At 46.5% G+C, this 22,697-nt stretch overlaps 1 protein-coding gene across 1 annotated transcript in view; it reads left to right on the plus strand.

Annotated features, from left to right (window-relative positions):
* Ccn4 (cellular communication network factor 4) overlaps positions 1–20,464 on the plus strand; it is a 28,646-nt gene extending 8,182 nt beyond the window's left edge. Inside the window, exons 2-5 of the mRNA XM_032890859.1 lie at positions 7,024–7,303; positions 13,117–13,377; positions 17,563–17,756; positions 19,509–20,464. Coding sequence (XP_032746750.1) covers positions 7,024–7,303; positions 13,117–13,377; positions 17,563–17,756; positions 19,509–19,808 — 1,035 coding nt within the window. The 3' untranslated portion in view covers positions 19,809–20,464. The remainder of the gene's footprint in view (positions 1–7,023; positions 7,304–13,116; positions 13,378–17,562; positions 17,757–19,508) is intronic.
* Positions 20,465–22,697: the final 2,233 nt, after the last annotated feature.

The raw sequence follows: 22,697 nt of genomic DNA on the forward strand, positions 1-22,697 counted from the left end.
TGGGAAGAAAATCGCAGTCTTCCACGGTCTTTGTTCTTACCCTCAAGCCAGCTAGAGTGAAAACGTGGGGCAACCTCACTCCCTGAAAAACCCTCTTGAATGAAATCTGAGAGTCCGAGGCTGTGTTGTGAGGTGAAAGGGCCTCCAACTCATGCCTGGCCCAGGTCTGTAAGGCTTGGAGCTAAGATCCTCCCACAGGTCTAGGAGACCTGCTGTTCAGAAGCTTCCAGGAGGCACCTCCCTGGTGCGGTCCTTTGGACCAGAAATATGGCAACAAAGCAGTGGGACCCACAGGTTCCTGTGGTGGTTCCTGTGTGCATGCCACAGCCTGGGCCCAGACCTACCCTATCTCCTGTCTCCCACAGAGCCTCTCTTTTCAGCTGCTTCTAGGCCTGGAGATTCACCAACATCCCCAGATCTTAGGGTATGATCTACCATTTCTGCCTCGACACTGACCTCTGGTGGAGCATCTAAGCATAGTCACCCAAAGTCTTCAGCCAGGCTCTCCGCACCCACCACTCACTCCCTGCTGTTCTCTGAGCACTGCCTAAGTCTGTTCTCACACCCGTGGGCACTCGGGTGATTCCCCTTTCTGGACTTCTGGATCCAGCCATTCTCTCCTCTTCTGGGTCCCTTTAGAATTAAGGAGACAATCCTGCAGTGGCCCATACTTTGTCTCTCAAGGGACCAGGAATCCAATAGAGGCTCAGTTCATAGGTATGGTGGGAAGATGGGAGAACAGATGAGTGAAAATGGGTGGATGAGGGTATACATGGTGCAACTAGCAATGACAACTACTGTGGAGGGACACCAGAGTCAGACAGGAGTGGCAGGCAATGAGACTGCCAAAAAGTTACTTCAGCTCTCTGAGCCTTTGTTTCTTCTATGCCACCACCATCCTTTCCAAAATGAGGAGGAGGAGAGTTCAGATGGAAAGAAAGTCCCCAGTGTCCAGTCCTGGCAGTGGTAATGGTGAAAGGCTGTCACATGAGATTCCCCGACTTCCCTGTACTCTCTCAACACTGGACCATTCATGATCTCAGAAAAAAAAAAAACACTAGCATGTCTTCCTTATCACTGGGTCCCCTGTAAGGACCTCTCTACCCAGGCAAGGCCCTATTTTCTGACCCCATGTTCCTATTGGGCATCTTGTAAAATGGAGTGATCCCATTGTGTGAGCCTAGAGGATCATTTAGTTTCTGGGTCCATCTAGAGTGCTGGACCATGCTGCCACACCCATAGCCACTGCTCACTTGAAAACAGCATACTACAGATGCGTATGCAGGCTTCCCACAGTGCTGGTACAGCATATGTAGGCTTCTCTTCGTTGATGCACTTTCCTTCTCAATTTCAATCAGCTTTAGCATTCTGGTAAGTTTGATAGCAGGGATCAAAAAACACTTTTCCCCTGCCTATCCACTGTTTCCTTTGTCCAGAAGTATGGGACTCTTAGGGGCATTGCTACCAAGCTATGCCTTTCTCGGGTACTTTAACAAAATCTCAAGAGCTAACATGAATTTCAAATCATCATCAAATCATCAGCATTTTGTCCTGAGGGGTGAAAGAAAGATAATATGCCCCAAAACCATGTCTGGTGGCTCTGTGTAGGGTACTTTAAGGAACTTCATACTATGTTTAAAGAATGTTAAAGGAGGAAGACGACCCAAGACTCTGTTCTGACCCTATCCTCCATTCCATGTTGCAAAGCCATTGTTCCTATCCTCTTAAGAATCACAAACCCTACAGGCCAACTCAAGCCTGTTTAGAAGAATCCAGAGTCCAAGTAGGATCATGGCATCTGTGTTGATGGTTACTGCCTTCAGAACTATCTAGAAGAGCCTTGATGTCCAGTATCCCCTCCCCATCCCCCAGGAGCCTAAGTTCGGCTCTCTGGAGACCGATAGGCATCAGTGTACTCTGACTGTCAAGGTGATTCTGGTGGGGAAGAAAGTCCAGGGAGTTCTGTTGGGGTTTGCTTCCGCTAAAGATTCCTGAGCAGGGAGTGGAGAAGGGCTCAGAGTGAACAGGGGACAGACAGGCCGGCCTGTAGCCATGGAGCTGGGAAGGCCAGCTCTGACTGTGTACTGTGCCTGCGGTTTGGGAGGCATCTTGGGCACACCACTTCCTTCTTGTCATCCTATTAACATGGTGACATCTGCAGGGCCCAGTGCCAGAAGCACATTGTAAAAGGAGTTTTATGTGAACAACTTCAATTTGGAAAGACTGAGCCTTTTTTATTTTTTCTCCTTTCCTTTCTTGGTCCTTCCTAGTCAGCATTCTCCTTACTTGATGGTTTATTTTCTCCTTTCTTCCCTCTTAAGAGTACTACAGGGTTCCAGAGTACTGTGTCTGCTCAGATGTATCTGCCTATTTTGGGGTAGGTGCATTGACTGCTTGTGATGCGTAAGGGGGTGATAGCCAGGACTCTCGGAGAAGAGAGCAGGGCTCATGGAGAAATATCAGGGACAGAATCCCAAGAAAAGTATGGGTGCAGAAAAGGAATCATAAGGGTCTAGGATGTTCCTATGAAGCAAGGTGCCTCTGGGAAATTCTATGGCACCTTAAAGTGCACAGGGGGCTGCTCCTCCCTTTGGTTCACTGGGAGATTCGTCACATCCTCCCACTGCACCCAGGGCCCTGATCCCAGATCTTGTGAGGCTAAGCTTCACCTGCTATTGGGCTTGCCTGCATTCCTGTTGCTTCCATGGGGGCTGGGGAGTGTGTGTGGACAGAATTGCTATTTGTATTCTGAATCCAAAGCTCACCAAGTCTTGCTCTATTTGGCCACCAGAGGCTACCCAGGAAAAGTCCTCTCTATGGATTTATTGCAGCAGATGAGTTAATTGCTTAAAAGCTTTAGAGAAGGTGCTGGAAAACTGGCTCCGCAGTTATGGGCACTTGCTTCTCTTCCAGAGGACCAGAGTTTGGTCCCCAGAATCTGTGTCCAGCAGTTCATGACCTACTATGACTCTAGTTCCAGGGGATCTGATACCCTCTTCTGGTCTCTTGGGTATGTGAGCACACATGGCATACATATAGATACACTGACACACAGAAGTACATGAATAAAATACATATACTAACAATAATTATTACTGAATTATTGTTATTTTATTATTAATTATTATTATTATTATTATTATTATTATTTTATAAAACGATTTTTCCTAAGGCTTTAGGCAGACTTGGTCACATCCCTGACTCCTAAGTGACCTTCTACAGATCAATTGGCAGATCACTTAGACTCTCTGGGGGCCCAGTTCCTCACCACAGAAAGAAAATCAGCAGGCTCACTTTGTAATATGCTAGACAATTCATGAGTCAATGTGTGTTCATATGCTATAAGGAGCCCTCCACAAGTATTAGCTGTAGAGGTCTCAAGGACTTGTGTGTTTATTCATGCCACAAAACAGGGGAGTGGCAGGTAGGTTACTCTGTCCTTAAGAGTTCAAAGTTAATATGGATATTAACTCACCACTTCTGCTGATAGGGGCTTACTGACACCTACTATGTGCCTGCTTTGTGATGTCTGATCTCTGTCCCCATAATTGCCATCTACTATTTATTTTTTTAATATATTGTTGCTTTTTATTTAGTATCAGTGTGTGTGTGCGTGTTGGGGTCAGAAGCTAACTTTCAGGAGTTGGTTGTCTCTTTCCACCTTGTTGAGGCAGATGCCCCTTGCCATTTCTGCTGCACTACACACGTTGGGTTGGCTGGGTCACAGCTCAAGAGTGATCCTCCCCTCTCCTCCATCCAAATCACTACAGGAGTTATGAGATTAGAACTGCATGCTGCCACATCTGTCTTTTATACATGGGTTCCAGGGGTGGAGTTCAGGTCATCAGAGTTTTACTGGCTGAGCCATTTCACCAGTTCCTGGGCACTTCTTGGTTGCCTCCCCAGATGGTTCTTCCAGTGCATTTTAGTCAGTTTCTCCCATCAAGAAACTCTCCCTCCATGTACCATCATGGCAAAAATACTAAATCCAACAGATCTGAGTTCGGATCCGTGTTCAAAGGAAGTTAGGTACTCTTGCCATCTGATCAACAAAATACAAATAATAATACACCCATCTCCGTGTGAAAGATGAGATAGTCTCAGATCTTTGCTATGCTAGTTTCAAGTGTTCTTGGGCTGGTAGCCCTCAGTAGACAGATTGAGTAACTGGAGACTCGCATAAAGTTGTTCCCTTGGGGGTGAGTAAGAATGCCACTTGCCAAAGAGAAAGCTGAGCCTCAGAAAGAAAACCCTCACGCCATAGGAATGATGATAAACAAAGACTTGGCCCAGGGGCACATTGTGATTTACTCCAAGCCCAGATCTTCCCTCAGCATCTCCTGCTAAAATCTCTCAGTGAGTGGGGCATTCAGGAATATGCTTGGCCAATGCACTCTGTGGGCATCAGCAGCCAGTCAGCCAACCTCTGCCTCTTCATGTCCACTCTTATTTGCACACATGCTCCTGCACCCAGGATACTGTGTGCTACCAACTTTTCATTGTGTGCCAGCCGCGCCATGTACTTCAGTTCCCTACCCTCCTTCCTTACTCTGGGTCCATTCTTGCTCTTCCATCACGGTTTCTATAGCTTTACCACTCCTTAGAGAAGTTGGCCCCACTCTACACGCCCGCCATAGTCCTTCTTGCTACTCCTGAAGTCTGGTACGTCTATTTGCTTCCCCCTACCATATCCTCAACACCCAGCCCAGCCCCCAGCACAAAAAGAAAGCCAGAGCTGTGTTGAGTAAACAAAATGAATAAAAAGGTCACTATAGCATCGATCGCCTTGGTTACAGTTGTCATGAACATATCGCCACTGGTTATGTTAGTGGGGGGAGTGATTCTATGCAAAGCTGCTTCCTTCAACCCATCACAGAGCCTAGCACACAGTAGGTGTTTGGTATGTATCTGTGGATTCATTAGCCAAAGAGCTGGTGTGCAATTCTCTACCTGAACAGCCTTTCTTCAGAGGCAAAAGTTTTCTGCCAGCTACCTATGTATGTCTGCATGTAAGATGGTCGTCACTGGGAGTCTGAACTAACTGTTGGCTTGTAGTCATATATCTTTGATATTAAAGCTGGGCAAGACATCAGGAATCAGGCAACTGCCCATCCAATTGTGGAGGAGCCTGGGGTGCAGAGGAACAGCACTGTGCTTCTTGCTTGGGATAGCTGGAAGCCTTGATACCACTAGATGGCACCAACAGCTAAGACTTGGTCCAAGGCAAGTTTTGCCTAACCAGTCGCTGTCAGAGTAGCCTGATAGCCCTTCCTACCCTCCTTACCCAGATGCCTGGGGCCACAGGGCAGGTACCAAGGAAGAAGTCTGCCTACTGAGATTCCTTACTTGGGATGAAAGGTCGAGGCTGAGGCTGTTTTTATAGAGTCTGATACACCAACTTACAGCCTGGTCCAGTGAGCTGGACAGGCTTGGACAGGTATGCTCTAAGTGTCCCTCATATGCTAAGTCCCTATGTTTCCACACCCACTAGACCTTTCTCCACATAACAGCTCTAAAGTGACATTCTTGTACCCAGTTGCAGACTTCAGAGGGGCTGGGATGTGTTTTCAAACCCACTTAGAAATACCCACATCTAAACCTCTCAGACTGTATTCTTCTTGACTCCCAATCTTAATCCTGAGAGGAGAGATTGATTCAGAGTATGATGTCAGGCAATCCCACTGCAATTTCATCCCTCTGCAAGTGAATATCCAGAGAACCCTACTGTGTACTGTGAACAGTGTGTTACATTTGGGCAGAAAGAGAAAAAGAAAACCCTAACAGAAAAGCCAATGTGTCTGTCCCCAACAAGGCAGCCTGTCACTCCACGCACACTGCAAACATCTAGTAACTGAGGGCTCAGAGTGTCATAACAGGTTATAGAGAGCAGGGAATTGTACTTCAGACACAGAGAAGATGCCTTGAAGCAGGGAAAGGATGTACCAGGCTGGACCCTAAATTAACCCTGGTAGTGATGGATCTGAGCCTGAAATCCAGGCTATGGGCAATACAGGCTGACCAGAGTCACTCTGCGGGACGTGTAGGCCCTCTTTTCTTTGCATCAGTATCTGTGCACTTGTGATGCTCCAGGACCAGGACCTTCAGGTCAGACTAACGCAGTAGCCCATCTCTGATCCTTTGAAACCAGAGCTATTCCTGCCCCAGACTCCAGAGAGCTTCTTTATATTTTCCACAGTACCCAGAGCTTTATGCTATGATTCGTAACTTCTAATGCTTGTCTATCCTATATGTTACATAAGCTTCGTGTACAGGACCTTCTTAATTATATCTTCAAGTATCTAAAACAGAGAGACGGCTACATGCTAGCTCAGCAAAAGCAAAGAGGTGCAGGAGATTCTCTCTCCCATTCAGGCCTCAGTTTCCTCCAGTAGGGGGTGAGGAAATCGACTGGAGTCAGGAAGGCAGTTAGTCAGGTTGAGATATGCACGGACTACAGAGATGGAGGCATCTTTCAGGGACTGTGCTCAGACACCAGAGTCCTTCCGCCGGCCTGCTATCCAGGTGAGAGGCCCTGTCTCAAAAAGACAAGATCTGAGGCACTGAGAAAAACAGCTAAGGATGTCTTCTGACCTACACACACACACACACACACACACACACACACACACACACACACACACACACACACACACAACCCTCTGATTCCACCAAGCACAGAAGACTCTGAAGAAAGAGTTTGGAGTCTGCCCTGTCCATATCCAGGACTCAATGTAACCACACACTATTGGGACCATAGAGACAGGAAAGAAGGAAGCCAAGGTGTGCTGAGGTAGATGCTAAGCCTCAGTACTTCGCTGACTGGGAATTGTTCTGAGTTCTCTGAACTTTGAGCTCCTTAATCTTACTGACTTTATTGAAAGAAAATCGATGTTTGTCTGTTGATCATGTAGAATAATTGTGAAATCCTCTAAACACAGTGAAGGTGGAAAGGCAATTGCAGCTATTTGGACTTGGAAACTCTGGAATCAACAACCCCTTTTCACCTCTGCCCTTCCTCCACAGGCCCTCTCTCCAACCCCCACAACCATGACCTTCACCCCAGTACCACTGGAGGAAACGATTACACGGCCGGAATTCTGCAAGTGGCCGTGTGAGTGCCCACAAGCCCCACCTCACTGCCCACTGGGTGTCAGCCTAATCACAGATGGCTGTGAATGCTGTAAGATATGTGCCCAGCAGCTTGGGGACAACTGCACAGAGGCTGCCGTCTGTGACCCACACCGGGGCCTCTACTGCGATTACAGTGGGGACCGCCCGAGGTACGCAATAGGAGTGTGTGCACGTAAGTGAGAGACTCCATACCTTCCAACCGCCCCCTAAACCAGCAGCCTGCACTATTTCCCAGCAACCCTGCTTTTCCAGTTACTACCATCACTTTTAACTTGTTGGCCCTTTATTATTATAGTTATAACTATATAGTAATATCTTCTGTGAGATTTTACCTATACAGTACTGTACTATACTATACTACCGCTAGCTATATTAATTTTAGGTCACTTATTAATATTCCTACAGGGTAGTTGAAGGATTAGCTCCCTGATCCCATCAGATACCTTTGTTATCTTCCAAATGTCCTTGTTCTGATTTTTGGCTACGTAATCAAGAGTATCTTTTATGTTCTGACTACATTCACTAGAGCCTGAGTAATATACATGTTTGGATTGCCACTTTCCGTAGTGCCATCTGCTCTTCCTGGTGCTTCTAACTGCCTTTGTTCTCTTCGATTTGGGTGTGTACAGTATCCTGGTGTTTGGAGGAAGACTGTTGCTGTTTACTGGATCCATCCTGTATCTGCCGTCCTTGCTGTTCATAGAGGCCATGTTTCTGGGAGTTCACTACCTCCTGCTTCTCACTATTTATTTAGTCTGAGTCCTCTGAGCATTGCCTGGCCAAGTCGTGTGAGCCAACATGATGGCGAACAATGGCCTGACATATGACATGACAGCATCTTCTGAATGTTCCTCCAAATCTTTATCAATACAGAAACTCCTCCCCCATTAGCATCCTCAATAATTATTGGTCCATGTATCCCCTAATACATGGAGCATTCATATACAGTACAGTTCCTAGACCTAACCAACACCTTCGATTCCCATGGCAGGGGGTTGTTGATGAGGTTTGTGCACATAAATCGAAGTCAGTAACCAATATCTGAGCCTCCTTTGTGGCCCCTCCTGTCCTTATTTTATTCTCTTTTTTCATGTATTTAGATTTACATCTTTGGCTTTTCAGATGAATGTCCCTGCTTCCCCCATCTTCCATGATTTTCTCCTCTTGCTGGAATGTTTTTGTTAATGTCACAAAACACATTCAAAGAAGACTTGCACCATAGCCTGCACACAATTACCCTATGCGTGGATTAAGATGAGTTTCTTGAGCATTAGCCCAGACCTGTTTAAATAAACCCTTGAGTCACAGGTGATCTCTGCTTGCTGTGCTAAGACTAACATTATAAATAACCATCTACCTTCTTCCATAACCCAGGGAGATGTAGCCATCTTCCCTGTGCTGGAATCCCTCATAAGACCAGGCATAGGAGACCAACTCGTAATTCTTCTCCCTGCTAGCAGGTACTTTAAGGTCATTTGAAAGGTAACTCAGTTCACTGTGATTACACTAATCTCCAAAGCCATAATGGGATCTTACACGCCATAGACATTGTGTCATGGATACAGAGATTTTCTTTCCTGCTCACCACCCACCCCCACCTCGCCCTCACAGTTTCCCATTGCAGGTCTCACGCCAAACTACTCTAATCCCTTAGCTCCCCAACACCAGGAAATTTGATGAATTTCCTTTCCGTTTATTTAGGAAAAATAAATAAAACATCCACAATCTAAGGAAGGATTCTGTAGGCTTAGGCATTTGGCATGAGTTCCCTGGCCATGTAAATGGAGTAAAACAGGAGTTATAGGGCCCCTTGTTAAGTTCCAAAAGGTTCTTCCCCAGATCCATTTTCATCTCCAACTCCAACACTTGACTCATCCAGGTACAGTCTTACCCATGAGCCTTACCACAAGCACTTACTCAGACACACATTAGGTGTGTTATGTACATACATACATGCATACATACATATACACACACAGAGAGACACACATACATACATACATACATACATACATACATACATATACACACAGAGAGAGACACACACACACATACATACATACACACACACATACATACACACATACATACATACATACATACATATACACACAGAGAGAGACACACACACATACATACATACACACAGAGAGACAGAAAAAGATGTGGGTTTGTGTACAGGTGTATCATATGTAACATATGCAAATATGTATACATATAAATAAAATTCACTTGTGTCCTCTAAGCATTTCCCCAGAAATACGACACAATGTCGGAATTCATGAGGCCCAAATACAAGAAACAAAGCAAGGCATATAGAGAGGCCGTGAGACCCAAGCAAGCAGAGCCTCATGAACAGAGCCCATCAGCACGTGACCAGCTTAGCTGGTGGACGGACCTCAGGATGAGCTAAACCTGTCTGCAGAGAATTAGGCCAAGACAAGGCAAGTGAAAAACAAGCCATCAGATGCTGCCACAGAGGGCCCAGGGGATCTCAGAAGAGCCATCGGCAAGCCAGTAAATGCCAGCTTTGGCTGTCATTTGTCATCATCCTGGGCCACCGAGGCCAAGCAGAACAGTGAATCTAGTCTTGCCTAGTCTGCTCAACTGTCGGGAGGAATCTAAGCTTGTATATGATTGGGAAACACTAGAGCTGCATTCAAAGAAACTTTTTAAAAGTGTGTCCAGGCCAACCTAAACACAGGGATGGGCACCGTGCCCTCTATTTCAAAAGGTTCCACTATTTCAGTTGTCCAAACACTGCCCTAATGGAGCTTGACCAGACACCAGGGCAAAAAGGTCTGGCAAAGGGAACATAGTGTTTACAGGCTGATGGGCTTGGGGTTTCTATCCCTGCTTGCTTCTTGCTGCAATCAGCCTTGGGCCACAAACCTCAGGATCTTTATTAAATCAGCCTTGAGCTGGGGGTGGGTAAAGAGGGCGATGGTGACTGTGGCTTTGCTTGCACCCTGAAACCCTCTCAGCCCTGTCCCTGCTATCCTCCATAGGGAGGAGGTCTCATTCCAGGACCTCCCTACCTTGCATGTTGCTAACCGAGGAAAAGGAAATCATAGTGTGGTGCTTGGTGTTAGAAAACCTGAGCTGGAGTCCAACTCTTTAAAACCTCCAAGTCCTCAATAAGGACAACGTGATGAAAAGTGGGGACGCCTGCGGGAAGTCAGGTTGTGACACGCTTAGATACAATGGGAACTTAGTGGAGGCCAGCAGTCCTGGCATGTGTGTGCCTCCTATCCACCCATCTCCCTACTGACTCAGAATAATGTGAAGGTGAGGTTATAGTAGCCAAGTTCCTACTCCAAGAAGGCCACAGATGGTGAGGAGCATGAAGCTTGGTGGCTGCAAATTTTTTAGCTATAAGAAGGCTGACCAGGTCTCACCTGAACTTTCAAGTAAGGTTAGAGAGGTGCTAGCTGCTTTACCTCACCCATGGCCAGTCCTCTGGGAAAGTAACAAGTCTATATGTGCACGAAGAGGAGTTCCACTTCTGCTGATGGATAACACATGGCCATCACAGCCCGGACCTCCCCTTGGTCTATGTGGGACAGTTTCATCAGCTGCCCCTTAACCAGTCTACAGAGATGGCATTTCCTAGGCGCAATGGTACTTGACTTTGGTTTCATATTAGACTCATCTAGAAGGCTTTAAAGAATATCAATGTTGAGGAAAGCAATTCCCCAGCATCTCAGCCTCTCTCGTGTTATATAGCCTGGGTATCAGCATTTTTAAAGGTTGCTCTGTGAGTTCCTGTAATCTGATGGAAGATGGATTGCTTTGCCATTGACCTCAGATTCTGGGACGGGTGACTTTACACATGACAGCAGAACATAAGCTTCAGCCTTCTCACCAACACACACACACACAGAGAGAGAGAGAGAGAGAGAGAGAGAGAGAGAGAGAGAGAGAGAGAAGAGGGAGGGAGAGAGAGAGAGATTCATATACTCATGCACTTATCTGTTTACACAACATATGCACACATGTCCGTGTAAACAAATACATATACAAGCTAGCATATGCACATGTGTGTGCACATTCACATGTAAACATACGCACATACACATCTTCCTGGCCTTTGAGAGAGTGGCAGGGTGACTGAGGATGCAAGGCTCAACAGCCTCCTCACATCCTACTTCCTGTTTCCTCTTCCTCTGCCTGATCATCCTCCCTCTCCTCTCATCTCCCTCCTCTTCTGGTGTCAGGTAGAAGGAAGGAGGCTCTGGGCTTGGTGTTTCCTCTCTGTCGTTTACCAGTTCTTTGAGCCAATGAATCCCTTCCTCTCCCAGACCTCTCCTGTGTCTGTGAAGTAAACAAAGCTCTCCTGATGAAGTCATCATCGGAGACCTGAGTGAGATCATGGAGCAGAAGCTGTGTCGATGTATGCCAGCACCTGCTTCCTGGCTCTTCAGAAAATGATAGCAACAGCGACAGAGATGTACACACCCTGAAAATGCTGCTCACTGGCCTGCTTGCACACCAATGTCGCCTTGCTCAGACTGTTTTGCTATACATAACAACGGAAGCAACCATGTGTTTCCTAGCAAAGCAAAATGTGCCATGAAACAGTTTTTGCTTCTGCCAGGTACCTGACGCTTACTGCCAGCCACCACCCCATCAGTCCCAGAAACAGGACAGAGATACTGCAAACAGCAAACTCTTAACTGCCCCTCCGCTGTGAGCATTCTTGCTGTCCCAGGACCCCCTGCCTACGGTTGCAGAGGCTATCCCCAAGGAGCACACAGCACCAAGGTTAGAATCTGGCCCAGTGGTTTGCCAAGCCACAGAAGGGCAGCTTGCATAACCAACTACACAGTCCTATCTCATGTCTACTGAAAACTCCAGCCCCAGTCTCAGCTCTTCCAGAGATGATGGAAGATCTCACTTTCTCAGACTGAGTACAGAGTGCTGAAGTCTTCTGTGACTCCCGAGAGTCTTGGCAAATGTGTCTGGAAGCTGAGCTTTCTCATTGCTTTGGTTTGAGAGGCCACCAACCTCTGCTTGGGTCACTGAGGTGCCATCCAGATCTACCTTGTGGCCTTCTGTCTATTGTGTACTTAGTACCACAACTTTTCTTGTGCAGTATCTAATTCATCTCACTCATTCAAGTTACTGAACACCTACTTGTGCCAGGAAGAATTACAGACACGGACAGTTCTACATCTTCTTCTGAGACAGAAGGAAGCTGTATCTGGTCTTCCCCAACACACACCCTTTTCATTCTCCCTTTCTGTCCCCTCCTCCTCCTGAACCTCCCAAGCCTGTTCCATCATCAGTCTCTTACAACTGTAGTAGATGTCCTCCCTGGGCTACCTCGCTCTCATTCTGGTCTTTGCAGAAGAAAGCCCTCTCACATCCATAGGATCTTCCTGGTCCACTTGCTCTCAGTCTACAGCCATCTGTACACCCAGCACACCCTCCCTGTTCCCTTATCTCCCAACACTTATCCCTAGTGGCCACCACCATCAAAAATCACTCCATATGACCATTGGACCATCTTCCCACTTTATCATGTGATCAAGGACCAGTCCACGGTCATTCTGTCCAGCCCCACAGTCAGTATTGAGGAAGGCATCCCACTTTGTTCCTAGGTTCTGGTTTCCTGTGTATGCTTTGGACAGGCATGCATCAGTGCCAGTTCCTTCAGGGAAGACTGTAGGAATAAAAATGTCTGAGCTCCAACACTAGGGTGCTAGACCCTCCCACCCCACATCCAGCTATGTCTTCAGTGGCTGCCCCACTAATGTCATGAAGCACCTTCAAGGTACCCTCTCTCTCTCTTTCTCCCTGATGTGACCCTCTGACCCTCTCTTTGTCCTTGGGGTGCAGCCAGCTGATACATGGGCCAGATTCTCTTTCCTCACCTGAGTGACTTCTTGGCATGGCACCTTAGGCAGAGGGAAACTGCACAGAAGTAACTTGACCCGGAGCCCATACCTCTTGGCCTGACACATCTGCCGCCTGTGTTTGCAGAGGTGGTCGGTGTGGGCTGTGTCCTGGATGGCGTGCGCTACACCAATGGAGAGTCCTTCCAACCCAACTGCAGGTACAACTGCACCTGTATTGATGGCACCGTGGGCTGCACACCACTGTGCCTGAGCCGCAGGCCCCCACGCCTCTGGTGCCGCCAACCCCGGCACGTGAGAGTCCCTGGCCAGTGCTGTGAACAGTGGGTATGTGATGATGATGCCAGGAGGCCACGCCAGACTGCACTGCTGGACACCAGAGCCTTTGGTAAGAGTGGGCAGGGACAAGTGGAATCTCTGGATATCACAGAGCCCCTACATTTCTAATGTTCTCTTCATAAATCAAGCCCCCAGGCCATTACCCTCTCCACAACTCACCAGTGGCTTTGCAGATGTGCTGTCTGGGACCCAAATTCCCTATCTTTAAAAATGCAACAAACACCATCTTTCCTGCCTTCCTTATGGGCTTCTCCCAGCTTAAAAGCCTGGCATGACATTTGCAGTCCCCCAGGGACTAGAGAGAAGAGCAGGTGGCAGGGTCTAGGGAGGACTAGTTGGCCTTCCAGATAACTCAAGGATTCTATTGCTATGGTCGCATGAGCAGGAACTTTATCTAGGTAAGCCTGATAAGAAGAAGCCCTGTGAGCAAGGACAGGGATGTGATTTATTCACCATTGCCTGCTGGAGCTTGATGCACCTGCCAGATATTTGGAAAATATCCAGCTAGTGTTTGCAGAAGTAGCCACATAGGTGTTCGGCTACAGGTGGCTGGATATATGGGTGAATAGATCATAGCTAGATGATGGGTGTGTGCTGTACTAGGAATGTATAGACGTATGGATAGATGCATAGAGGAGAAATGGTGGGAGAAGGGAAGAGAAGTGGATGGATGGATGAATAGCTAAATCAGAGGGCATATGAATGCATGCATGGAGAGCAAATGGTTATATAATGGATGGAAAACAGATATGTGGAATAAAATAGATATAGATATAGATATGGATATGGATATAGATATAGATATAGATATAGATATAGATATAGATATAGATATAGATATAGATATAGATATAGATATAGATATAGATATAGATATAGATATAGATAGACAGACAGATAATTACAATGGATGAATGGGCGATAGATGGGTAGATAAAGGATAGATATACACAGATGCTGTCTGATTAGATGGCGGTGAATATTTATGCATAGTTAGGCTTCTGAACTAGGGCAGAGGGGACAAAAGTGATGAAAGGATAAGAGCAAGAAGCAGTGCTGGACGACTCAAGGCCTAGCGTCTATGCTGCGCATGGCGTAGTGGAAGGAATGCAGTGTGGCTCCTGGGACTGGCCTCTGTCCCAGGAGAGAGAATACAAGCAGAGGAGCGTGTTTAGGGAGCTGGTGAGTTGCTTGGCCTGAGCAGGCTGAGTTTCAGGAGAGCTCAGGGGGAGAGACATCCAATGAGGGCAACCTCACCAAGGGAGTCCCACAGGAAAAGAGCTCCACTTAGAGCAGCTGCTGGCCGCCCGTTGATATGTCCTGGGAATAACACACACAGTGAGACAGAGGGGCCTGGAGTAGAGAGCTAGGAAGCGTGGCTTTTGAGGAATACACAAGAGAAGAGGAGGCCAGAGACTATGAAGAAACAGAGTCTGGGGAAATGAGGAGAATCCAAGAGAATCTAACACACAGACCACAGAATGCGGACACTGTTAAAGGAAAATGCCTCTGAGGCAGGTAACCCCAAAGGAGAGAAGACTGCTTACCACCGGGCTTTGGGGGTGCTAATGCTTTTAAAATGTTTAAGTGTGTGAGTTTGCTCAGAGCCTATGTGGAGCTGCATTCTTGGCCTTGGTGCCAGCAGCACTGAAGATTAAAAGGTTGGGGGGGTTGGTTTTGTGGGGACAGGGGCATTACAGGCTTGGCAGCATCCCTAGACAGTCCCTTTAGATGACAGCAACACCTCCCCAAATTGCGACCATCTGAACCAACTCCAGACCTTACATAACAAATGTGACTTAGGGAACAAAATCTCCCATACGGAGAAACAATGTGGTATAGATGAAAGCCGGTAGCAGGGAAGGTTTGGTCCCTGGTAGCTCAGGGAAGCATGGCAGCTCCGCCCACGAAACCTGCCTTCAGTATAGCACAATAGTCCCTGGGTGGTGGAGGGAAGCAGAGGCTGCCTGCCCATTGTGTGTGACCCAGTGACCCAGTTCTTAGCCATCCCAGGCAGAGGCCCTGCAGCAGTATGGAGGAGACCCAGAAACCAAAGCCCTTTATCCTCTCATCCTCCTTGACAAATCCCTCCCTCCATGCCCGCTCCAGGCTCCCAGCCAGCTCATCCCAGACTGCCCGCTTCTGTCCTTGGATGCCTCCGTTGCCTTCTCCCTCCTGTGTGTGTGGGGCCCTCCCTCTCTCAAACTGACGCCCAAATTCCCTCACGAGCAGTGCCTGCTGCATACCTTCAAGCTCCAGGGACTGTTTGAAGAGCTGTTACCCTAAATAGATTCCTTGTCTACCTGGTGTGTGTTTCCTCTCTTGCTTCTCTCATTTTTTTTTTTTTTCGGAGCTGGGCACCGAACCCAGGGCCTTGCGCTTGCTAGACAAGCACTCTACCACTGAGCCAAATCCCCAACCCCGCTTCTCTCATTTTTTGATTACCTTGTCTCTCCTTGCTTTCATTCTCTCTGTCTGTCTTTCTTTCTCTCCCTGTCTCTCCATTCCTCTGTCTGTCTCTGTCTCTCTGTGTCTTTCTGTCTCTGTGTGTCTGTGTGTATGTCATTCTCTCTCTGTTTCTCTGTCTCTCTGTCGTCTCTCCCCAACCCCTTTCTTCCATTTCCTGAGTACACAGGTGGAATGTCTGTCTGTCTGTCTGTCCCATCTTCCTACAAGCTGTTCTGCCTTGTCTGCCATCTATCTGCTTGTCTCCCTCCATAGCTCACCACTCTCCCCACTGCTCACCACTAGCAAAGCATGCACCAATCAGATGCTGGGCTCTGTAGATTCATAGGACCAGTTAGGAGCAAATAATACAAGGGGTCCATAGTTGAGTAATGGGACCAGCTGACATGTACAGGGATGCACTGTCACATGTGTGACTGGCCTCTCAGATCCAGGACCTTGGAATGCCATTCTTAATCTCTTTTATAATGGAGAACTGAGGCCTATGGATGGGATTACAACTTGAAAGCGAGTGCAGTGCAGAGAGATAAACTCAGAAAGTATGACACAGAAGTCTATGGTCTCTTCAGCTACTCTATTCTGAAATTACTGAGATGGGATGTCAGGAGCTAGGACGTGCGACTCACCTTTGAACTTTCACATATATACTTCATTTCTGAGGGGCTGTAGGATGGACAGTCTCTTTTTTTTTTTTTAACAGATCCTTCTCAGTGCTTGCAGATGCATAGCATAAACTTAGTCAAAATCTACACCCTTTTCCAATAGCCCCACAAGGTAGATATCCGTCTAATGCAATGACTGAGGCCCAGCAAGAACTGGGGAAGATAGCATAGCTTGTAGATGTTCACTGTATCGCTTACCTTTCTAGTTGCTATAACAAAGTATCTAAAGAAAAACAATTTGAGAGAAAGGGTTTATTTTGCTTTACATTTTACTAAGAGATGCAGGAGCTGGAGAGGTGGTTCAGATTTGAAGAGTGCTTGCTGTTCTTCCAAAGGATCCGAGTTTGGTTCCCAGCACTTAGAGCTACCTGGTGGTTCACAACTGCCTGTAACACCAGTTCCAGGGGTTCAGATGCCCTGTTCTGGTCTCCACCAGGACAAGCATACACATGGCATACATACACAGACATAGACACAGACACACAAGTGAAAATAAATGTAAAAATAAAATCTCATAATAAAAAAAGGAGATACCATTCTTCATAGTGGAAAAGGTAGCAGGGGCAGGAGGTAGTGTCTGGTCATGTGGCATCCTGTCTAGAAGGAGGGAGAGATGAATATCGGTGCTCAGTCCACTTTTTTCGTTCTATTTGGTCTGGAACCCCAGTTCATACCCATAGTTAAGGTAGGTCTTCTCAGTTCACTTAATCCAATGTAGAAAATCCTTGCCAGACATACCCAGAGGCCTGTCACCTAGGTGGTTCTAGACCCTGTCCAATTGACAGTCAATAGTAACCATCATAGAGATCTGGGGTCCACTTGGTTCTAATGATGAGTTTTCTTCTGTGATTTTTATGCTGCATCTCTTGGTCAGAAAAGAAAATGTTAAGGAGGAGAATGCAATTCCCATGTCCTCCTGTGGGGAGAAACAGCCCAATTCTGTCTGTCTGTCTCTGTATCTTTGTCTTAATCATTCACATGTCTATTGGCCTCTGCCTCTTTCTGAATCTCATGAATTCTAAATGTAATTTTTTCTTGGTAATGGTGAGGGCTGAGCGAGCTCATGGAGGCTACAGACTCATGGGTACTCTGGTGTTCCTCTACAGCAGCTTCGGGTGCAGTGGAGGAACGGTACGAGAACTGCATAGCCTACACTAGCCCCTGGAGTCCCTGCTCAACAACCTGTGGCCTAGGCATCTCGACTCGCATCTCTAATGTCAATTCGCGGTGCTGGCCAGAGCAGGAAAGTCGCCTCTGCAACCTGCGGCCATGTGATGTGGACATCCGACCACACATCAAGGTAAGTCCAGAGGGGGGGTAGACCCCTTGGGCAGGTAAAGGCATGGTGAGCATGTACAGCTGGCTTCAGCCTGGCCTCTAAACTTCTTGGGAGTCGTTTATTAGATGGAAATAGTGAAAGGGACCGGGCAGGCATGTGGCTGGGCTGCTAGGCTCTTCCACGATGGATTCCACTGAATGAATGCTTTTGTAGTTCTTGTCCTATCAGAAGGATTCCACTGAATGAATGCTTTTGTAGTTCTTGTCCTATCAGAAGCAAGATCTCTCCAAGGGGAAATCAGGAGCCACCCACAGTAGTTTTTGTGTAGTGATTCTGAGAGACCTGCACCATCTTTCACCCCCTTGGCTGCCCACATCCACCTACATAGGCACAGGACAGCTACCTGGGCAGTGTGAGGACTGTGAACTAGAGCTTGAAACACATGGGGTCAAATGCCTCTCTCATGTTAGTGTTCACAGCTGTGGGCAGTCTCTAGCTATTAATTTTCAGCTCCTTTCCTTTGAATATAACATTGGTATTAATCTCTGAACACCTCCCTGTGTTTAGAGTCTAAGATGATATAAGAACATCATGAAGGACACTTATACTAAATTGCAAAAGGCTGATTTGCAGCCCTGGGCTTTAGGCATGGGTCTTCCTTGTCTAATTCAATACCCTTCACTCACACCTTAGTGTTTGGCCCACTTGATGCTTTATCAAGCAAAGAAAACTTGTCAGGCTCATTCCCAGCTCTGTTTGTGGATGGAGCGTGGTAGGTTCTTCAGATGCTGAGGAAAGGTTTCCCTGCTTCCTACCATAATCAGACATGGGGCTTGCTCCTTATCCTTACCACAGCACGTTGCCACCTTTGATGGATACCACAGTTTCCTTCGTACTTTTCACACTCTGCTATGCCGACCTTTGTTGCCAACAGGTCCTTATTGAATGTCTCCTAATTGGAAGTATGGGTGTAAAAGACCCAGTATAAGGAGCAATAAGAACAAGGACCCTGATCTGGGCTCTAAAACTTTATCACAAGTCTGGGCCCTTCACTAGAAACTCACAATTCCTCTCTCATCTCCACCACCATCTACCCTAGGGAGGTTCCCCCAGTTGGATAATGTATATGCCCCATTCACACTGGATGTTCTGAATCCAGCTCTTCTATGGTGCTAATAATAGAACCTAATACTACTACAGGGCATTTAGTAAGTACCTACTGTATACCAGCTCCACAGTTACATTAGTAAGATGCAGAAAGACTGTCAAGGAGCCCACAGCCTCATGGAAGGCTCTAATTGTGTTTGAATAATGCTATTAAAAGTGTTGTATGATGATAATATGTGTCAGGAAGAGAGGCAGTGTGATAGAGGAACAGATGAGAGCAAAATGTGCCTCTGCTTAATCATGGAGTTCCGTGTCAGTTCAGCCACTTGCTAACTGGGAAGTGTGGTTAGCAAACTTCTTATTCTGGTGACACTGACATATGGGAACTAAAAAAAAAAAAAAGGCAAAAAATCAGGAGAGAAGGGAGTCTGCTAGCTGTGATATCTGAGCTCAGCATGGAAATGCCCTCTGCAATGCTTGGTTTACCTGTGTCATGTGGCAAGGCCTTGTTTCATTGGCTGATGTCCTTCCTTGCTTAAAGATTCTGCGAATCCTAAGCAATGGTGATGCTTGCCACGCACAGTGATGGGAAGGGCGGATCGGGCTTGGAGGGAATGGGAAGGCTACATCACTAGTACTAACCAAGGCTCCGTTCTCTTTCTGAAGGCAGGGAAGAAATGCCTGGCTGTGTACCAGCCAGAGGAGGCCACGAACTTCACTCTCGCAGGCTGTGTCAGCACACGCACCTACCGACCCAAGTACTGTGGAGTCTGTACTGACAATAGGTGTTGCATCCCCTACAAGTCTAAGACCATCAGTGTTGATTTCCAGTGTCCGGAGGGGCCGGGTTTCTCTCGGCAGGTCCTATGGATTAATGCCTGCTTTTGCAACCTGAGCTGCAGGAATCCTAATGATATCTTTGCTGACTTGGAATCTTACCCTGACTTTGCAGAGATTGCCAACTAGGTAGGCGTGTGGCTTGGAGAACAGCTCCATGTTGCAAAGCAGTCAGCCCTCTGTGGCTCAGGACTTCACAATTGAGCCTTATTTCATCTACTTCCTCCTCGACTCTGCATTCCCTGATCCTGACCCTCAGTTTCTGTTCCTATTTTGACCGTTCCAATGGCCCAGGAAAGTGCTGCTCGGGCTCAGACAATGGGTCCCTCCTTTGGGACATTCTATATCACTCCAAAGAAAACACCTTTCTGAACTGTTCACAATGAAAGCCAAGCCTGACCCCAGCCAGTCTGGCTCCAACCTGTGCAAGTTGTCAGAAATCCTAATGGGACAGTCCAAGGAAAAAACAGCAACTGAAGAACCAGAATCACAGACTCCCTCTTCAGATGCCCAGCCTGAGGATGTTGAGATCCTTTCAGACAGATGGATGGGATTGGGGGAACGGGAATAAGCTATCATCCCTTACCAAATGATACTATCCTGGGTATTTCTGCCCACAACATACCAAAAGTGCTCTTATTCCAAAGATCTGTGTATCACAAGTCACCAAACATGTTCTAGGTGAGGAAAATACTTGCACCATTTTGATTTGCAATTGAAAATCATGTTTAAAAGAAGAAAAGGAAAAGGAAAAAAAGCCATTTTCATTAACCCGGGCAATTTCTCCTCTCACCCCATACAATATGAAAGGCTTAAATTGGGTTCGTGTCGATCAGAAGTACAATTTGAGAAGTTTTATTCTTGCTGGTAGACGGCAGTCCCCAATTCATCCTATAGAGATAGGTCTAAACCAGCCAATCTCACAAGTCACAGCTAGTCAGCTCACTGAATTTGCTGCTGACCAAGTTCTTAGGACAATTAGCCAAATCTGGGTCTCTCTCTCTCCCTAGGGCTCATGGGAGTAGGTAGGGACCTTACAGTGACTTGTCTGTTGAATCAAAAACTAAGGTGAAACAGTGGAATGATGGGAAGATGTCCTCATGGGCCTTAGAAGATTCTTCTGAAGTCTACACCAGGCCTAACAGAATACATGCATCGAACCAACAAGCGGATCACCCTTCCTTGACCTGGGTGGCCTCTGACAGAAGTGGCAAGGCCACAATAGTCCCTGGGCCCAGGACACATCTCTTTGCTTCACTGACCTACTGCACACAGCCTTAACATCTGTGAAGAAAACTAACTCAGTTTCCTAGTCTGAAGACAGAAGTTGACCAGGCATTTAGACATGGAGATCTATTTAACAGTGGTAAACACTAAAGTTTGTAAGTTGAAGAGAGAGATTTCTCCTAAGTGCTAATGAGGTTGTTACCTATTTTAGCAGTAGAATGTAAAATTTTCCACTTTTATTTAAAATTTTCTTTTATTGGGTACGTTCTACGTGCTACCCATTGTTCTCAACATTTGCCACACATTTACTCATGGAAACGTTGTGATAACATGGAAGGCTTACCTTCATGATTTCTGTTCTTGACACTGTGAAATAGAAGCTCAAAGAGGCTAAGAAATTCAATCAAAGTTACCCATCTGGAGATTCATAGCCAAGATAGTTTACCATCATATTTTCTCTCTGATTCTGGACTTTCCAAACATGTCAAGGCAGGAAAGTGTAGGGAAGTCAGCAACTTTCCCTCTTAATATTGTCTCTCTAGTCCCTTTCACATGAGAGGAAGTGGGTCTAGGTACGAAGGATCCATCCTAAACTTGACAGAAAAGGGAATTTGCATCATCCCTGTCACTCCTCCTGCCCTGAAAGCAGAACCAGCTTACAGCATGATTTTATAAGATGACTCAATTTACCTACCACTACACATGGTGGGCATATGGGAGAACTATACACACACACACACACACACACACACACACACACACACACACGGAAAGGGGACTTGGAATTTCCCCTACTTCCTACAACTTCTCAAAGGCTTGGCCTTATGCAAGTTAAACAGTGGTGCTCAAGATGTACTTAAGGAACAAATACATTTTATATACCCTCCCATTTTTCCTTAAAGCCTTTTCTTCCAGGAACTCATCTTACCAGTGAAAAACCCTCTCTTAAGTGAGGCCTACTGTTTTAAATAAATATATGTTCATATGTGTACAAGAACTAAAGATAAGTTACCACTGTGGATTATCAATTATGTAAATTCTATGTGGTATCATGTTAGGTTTTCTTAGATTGGAAAAATCTGTCTTAATAGGTGACTCTGTAAGAACTTCCATAGGAACTGTAAGCTGGGATTTTTCCAGGGTCTTTCCAAATTCTCATTTGGGAAACTAAGCTGAGGATCTTCAATCAAAGGAGGCTTGGTTAGAGGAGCGAGGGTGATCACTGGGAATAGGAGAGAGGGGTGGTCAGAGTAGCTCCAGTGTTACTAAGAAATGGACCTGGCATACGTAAGGACCAAAGGAGCAACCATCTTTGAACCCAAGGAAAAAGACTGAAGTAATATAAAGAAGCTTTTTCTAATCATCAGAGAGAGCCTGTGATGGGATGGTCTAGTTAGCAAAGTTAAGAATATTAATTATCATTTTTTCCTAAAGTCCATTTATTGATAGCTTATTTGGTGCTAAGCCCTTATGGTGCATTTTATCAGGTTATCAGTTAAAAGAGCCCTGCTCAGTACACAACCTTTCCCCATTCGATAAATAGAAACTGAAGCTCAAAGGCACTGAGGAGCTGAGGCCCAGACACATGCTTAGTCCACTCTATCAGGGGAAAAGATCTTGACAGCACCTAAATGACTATTACTGGAGACTCAAATTTGCAAGTCTTTAGAAGTCCCAGCCCCAGCCCAACCCCAAGAGCTTAGAAACTAAAGAAGCAGTGAGGAAGAACTAACCTTCAGTGAAGAGCTTCACTGTGGCGCCAACGTGAATGTCTCGGGTGCGCTTACTCAC

Source organism: Rattus rattus, chromosome 1 (assembly GCF_011064425.1).
Source record: "Rattus rattus isolate New Zealand chromosome 1, Rrattus_CSIRO_v1, whole genome shotgun sequence".
Taxonomy (NCBI): Eukaryota; Metazoa; Chordata; class Mammalia; order Rodentia; family Muridae; genus Rattus; species Rattus rattus.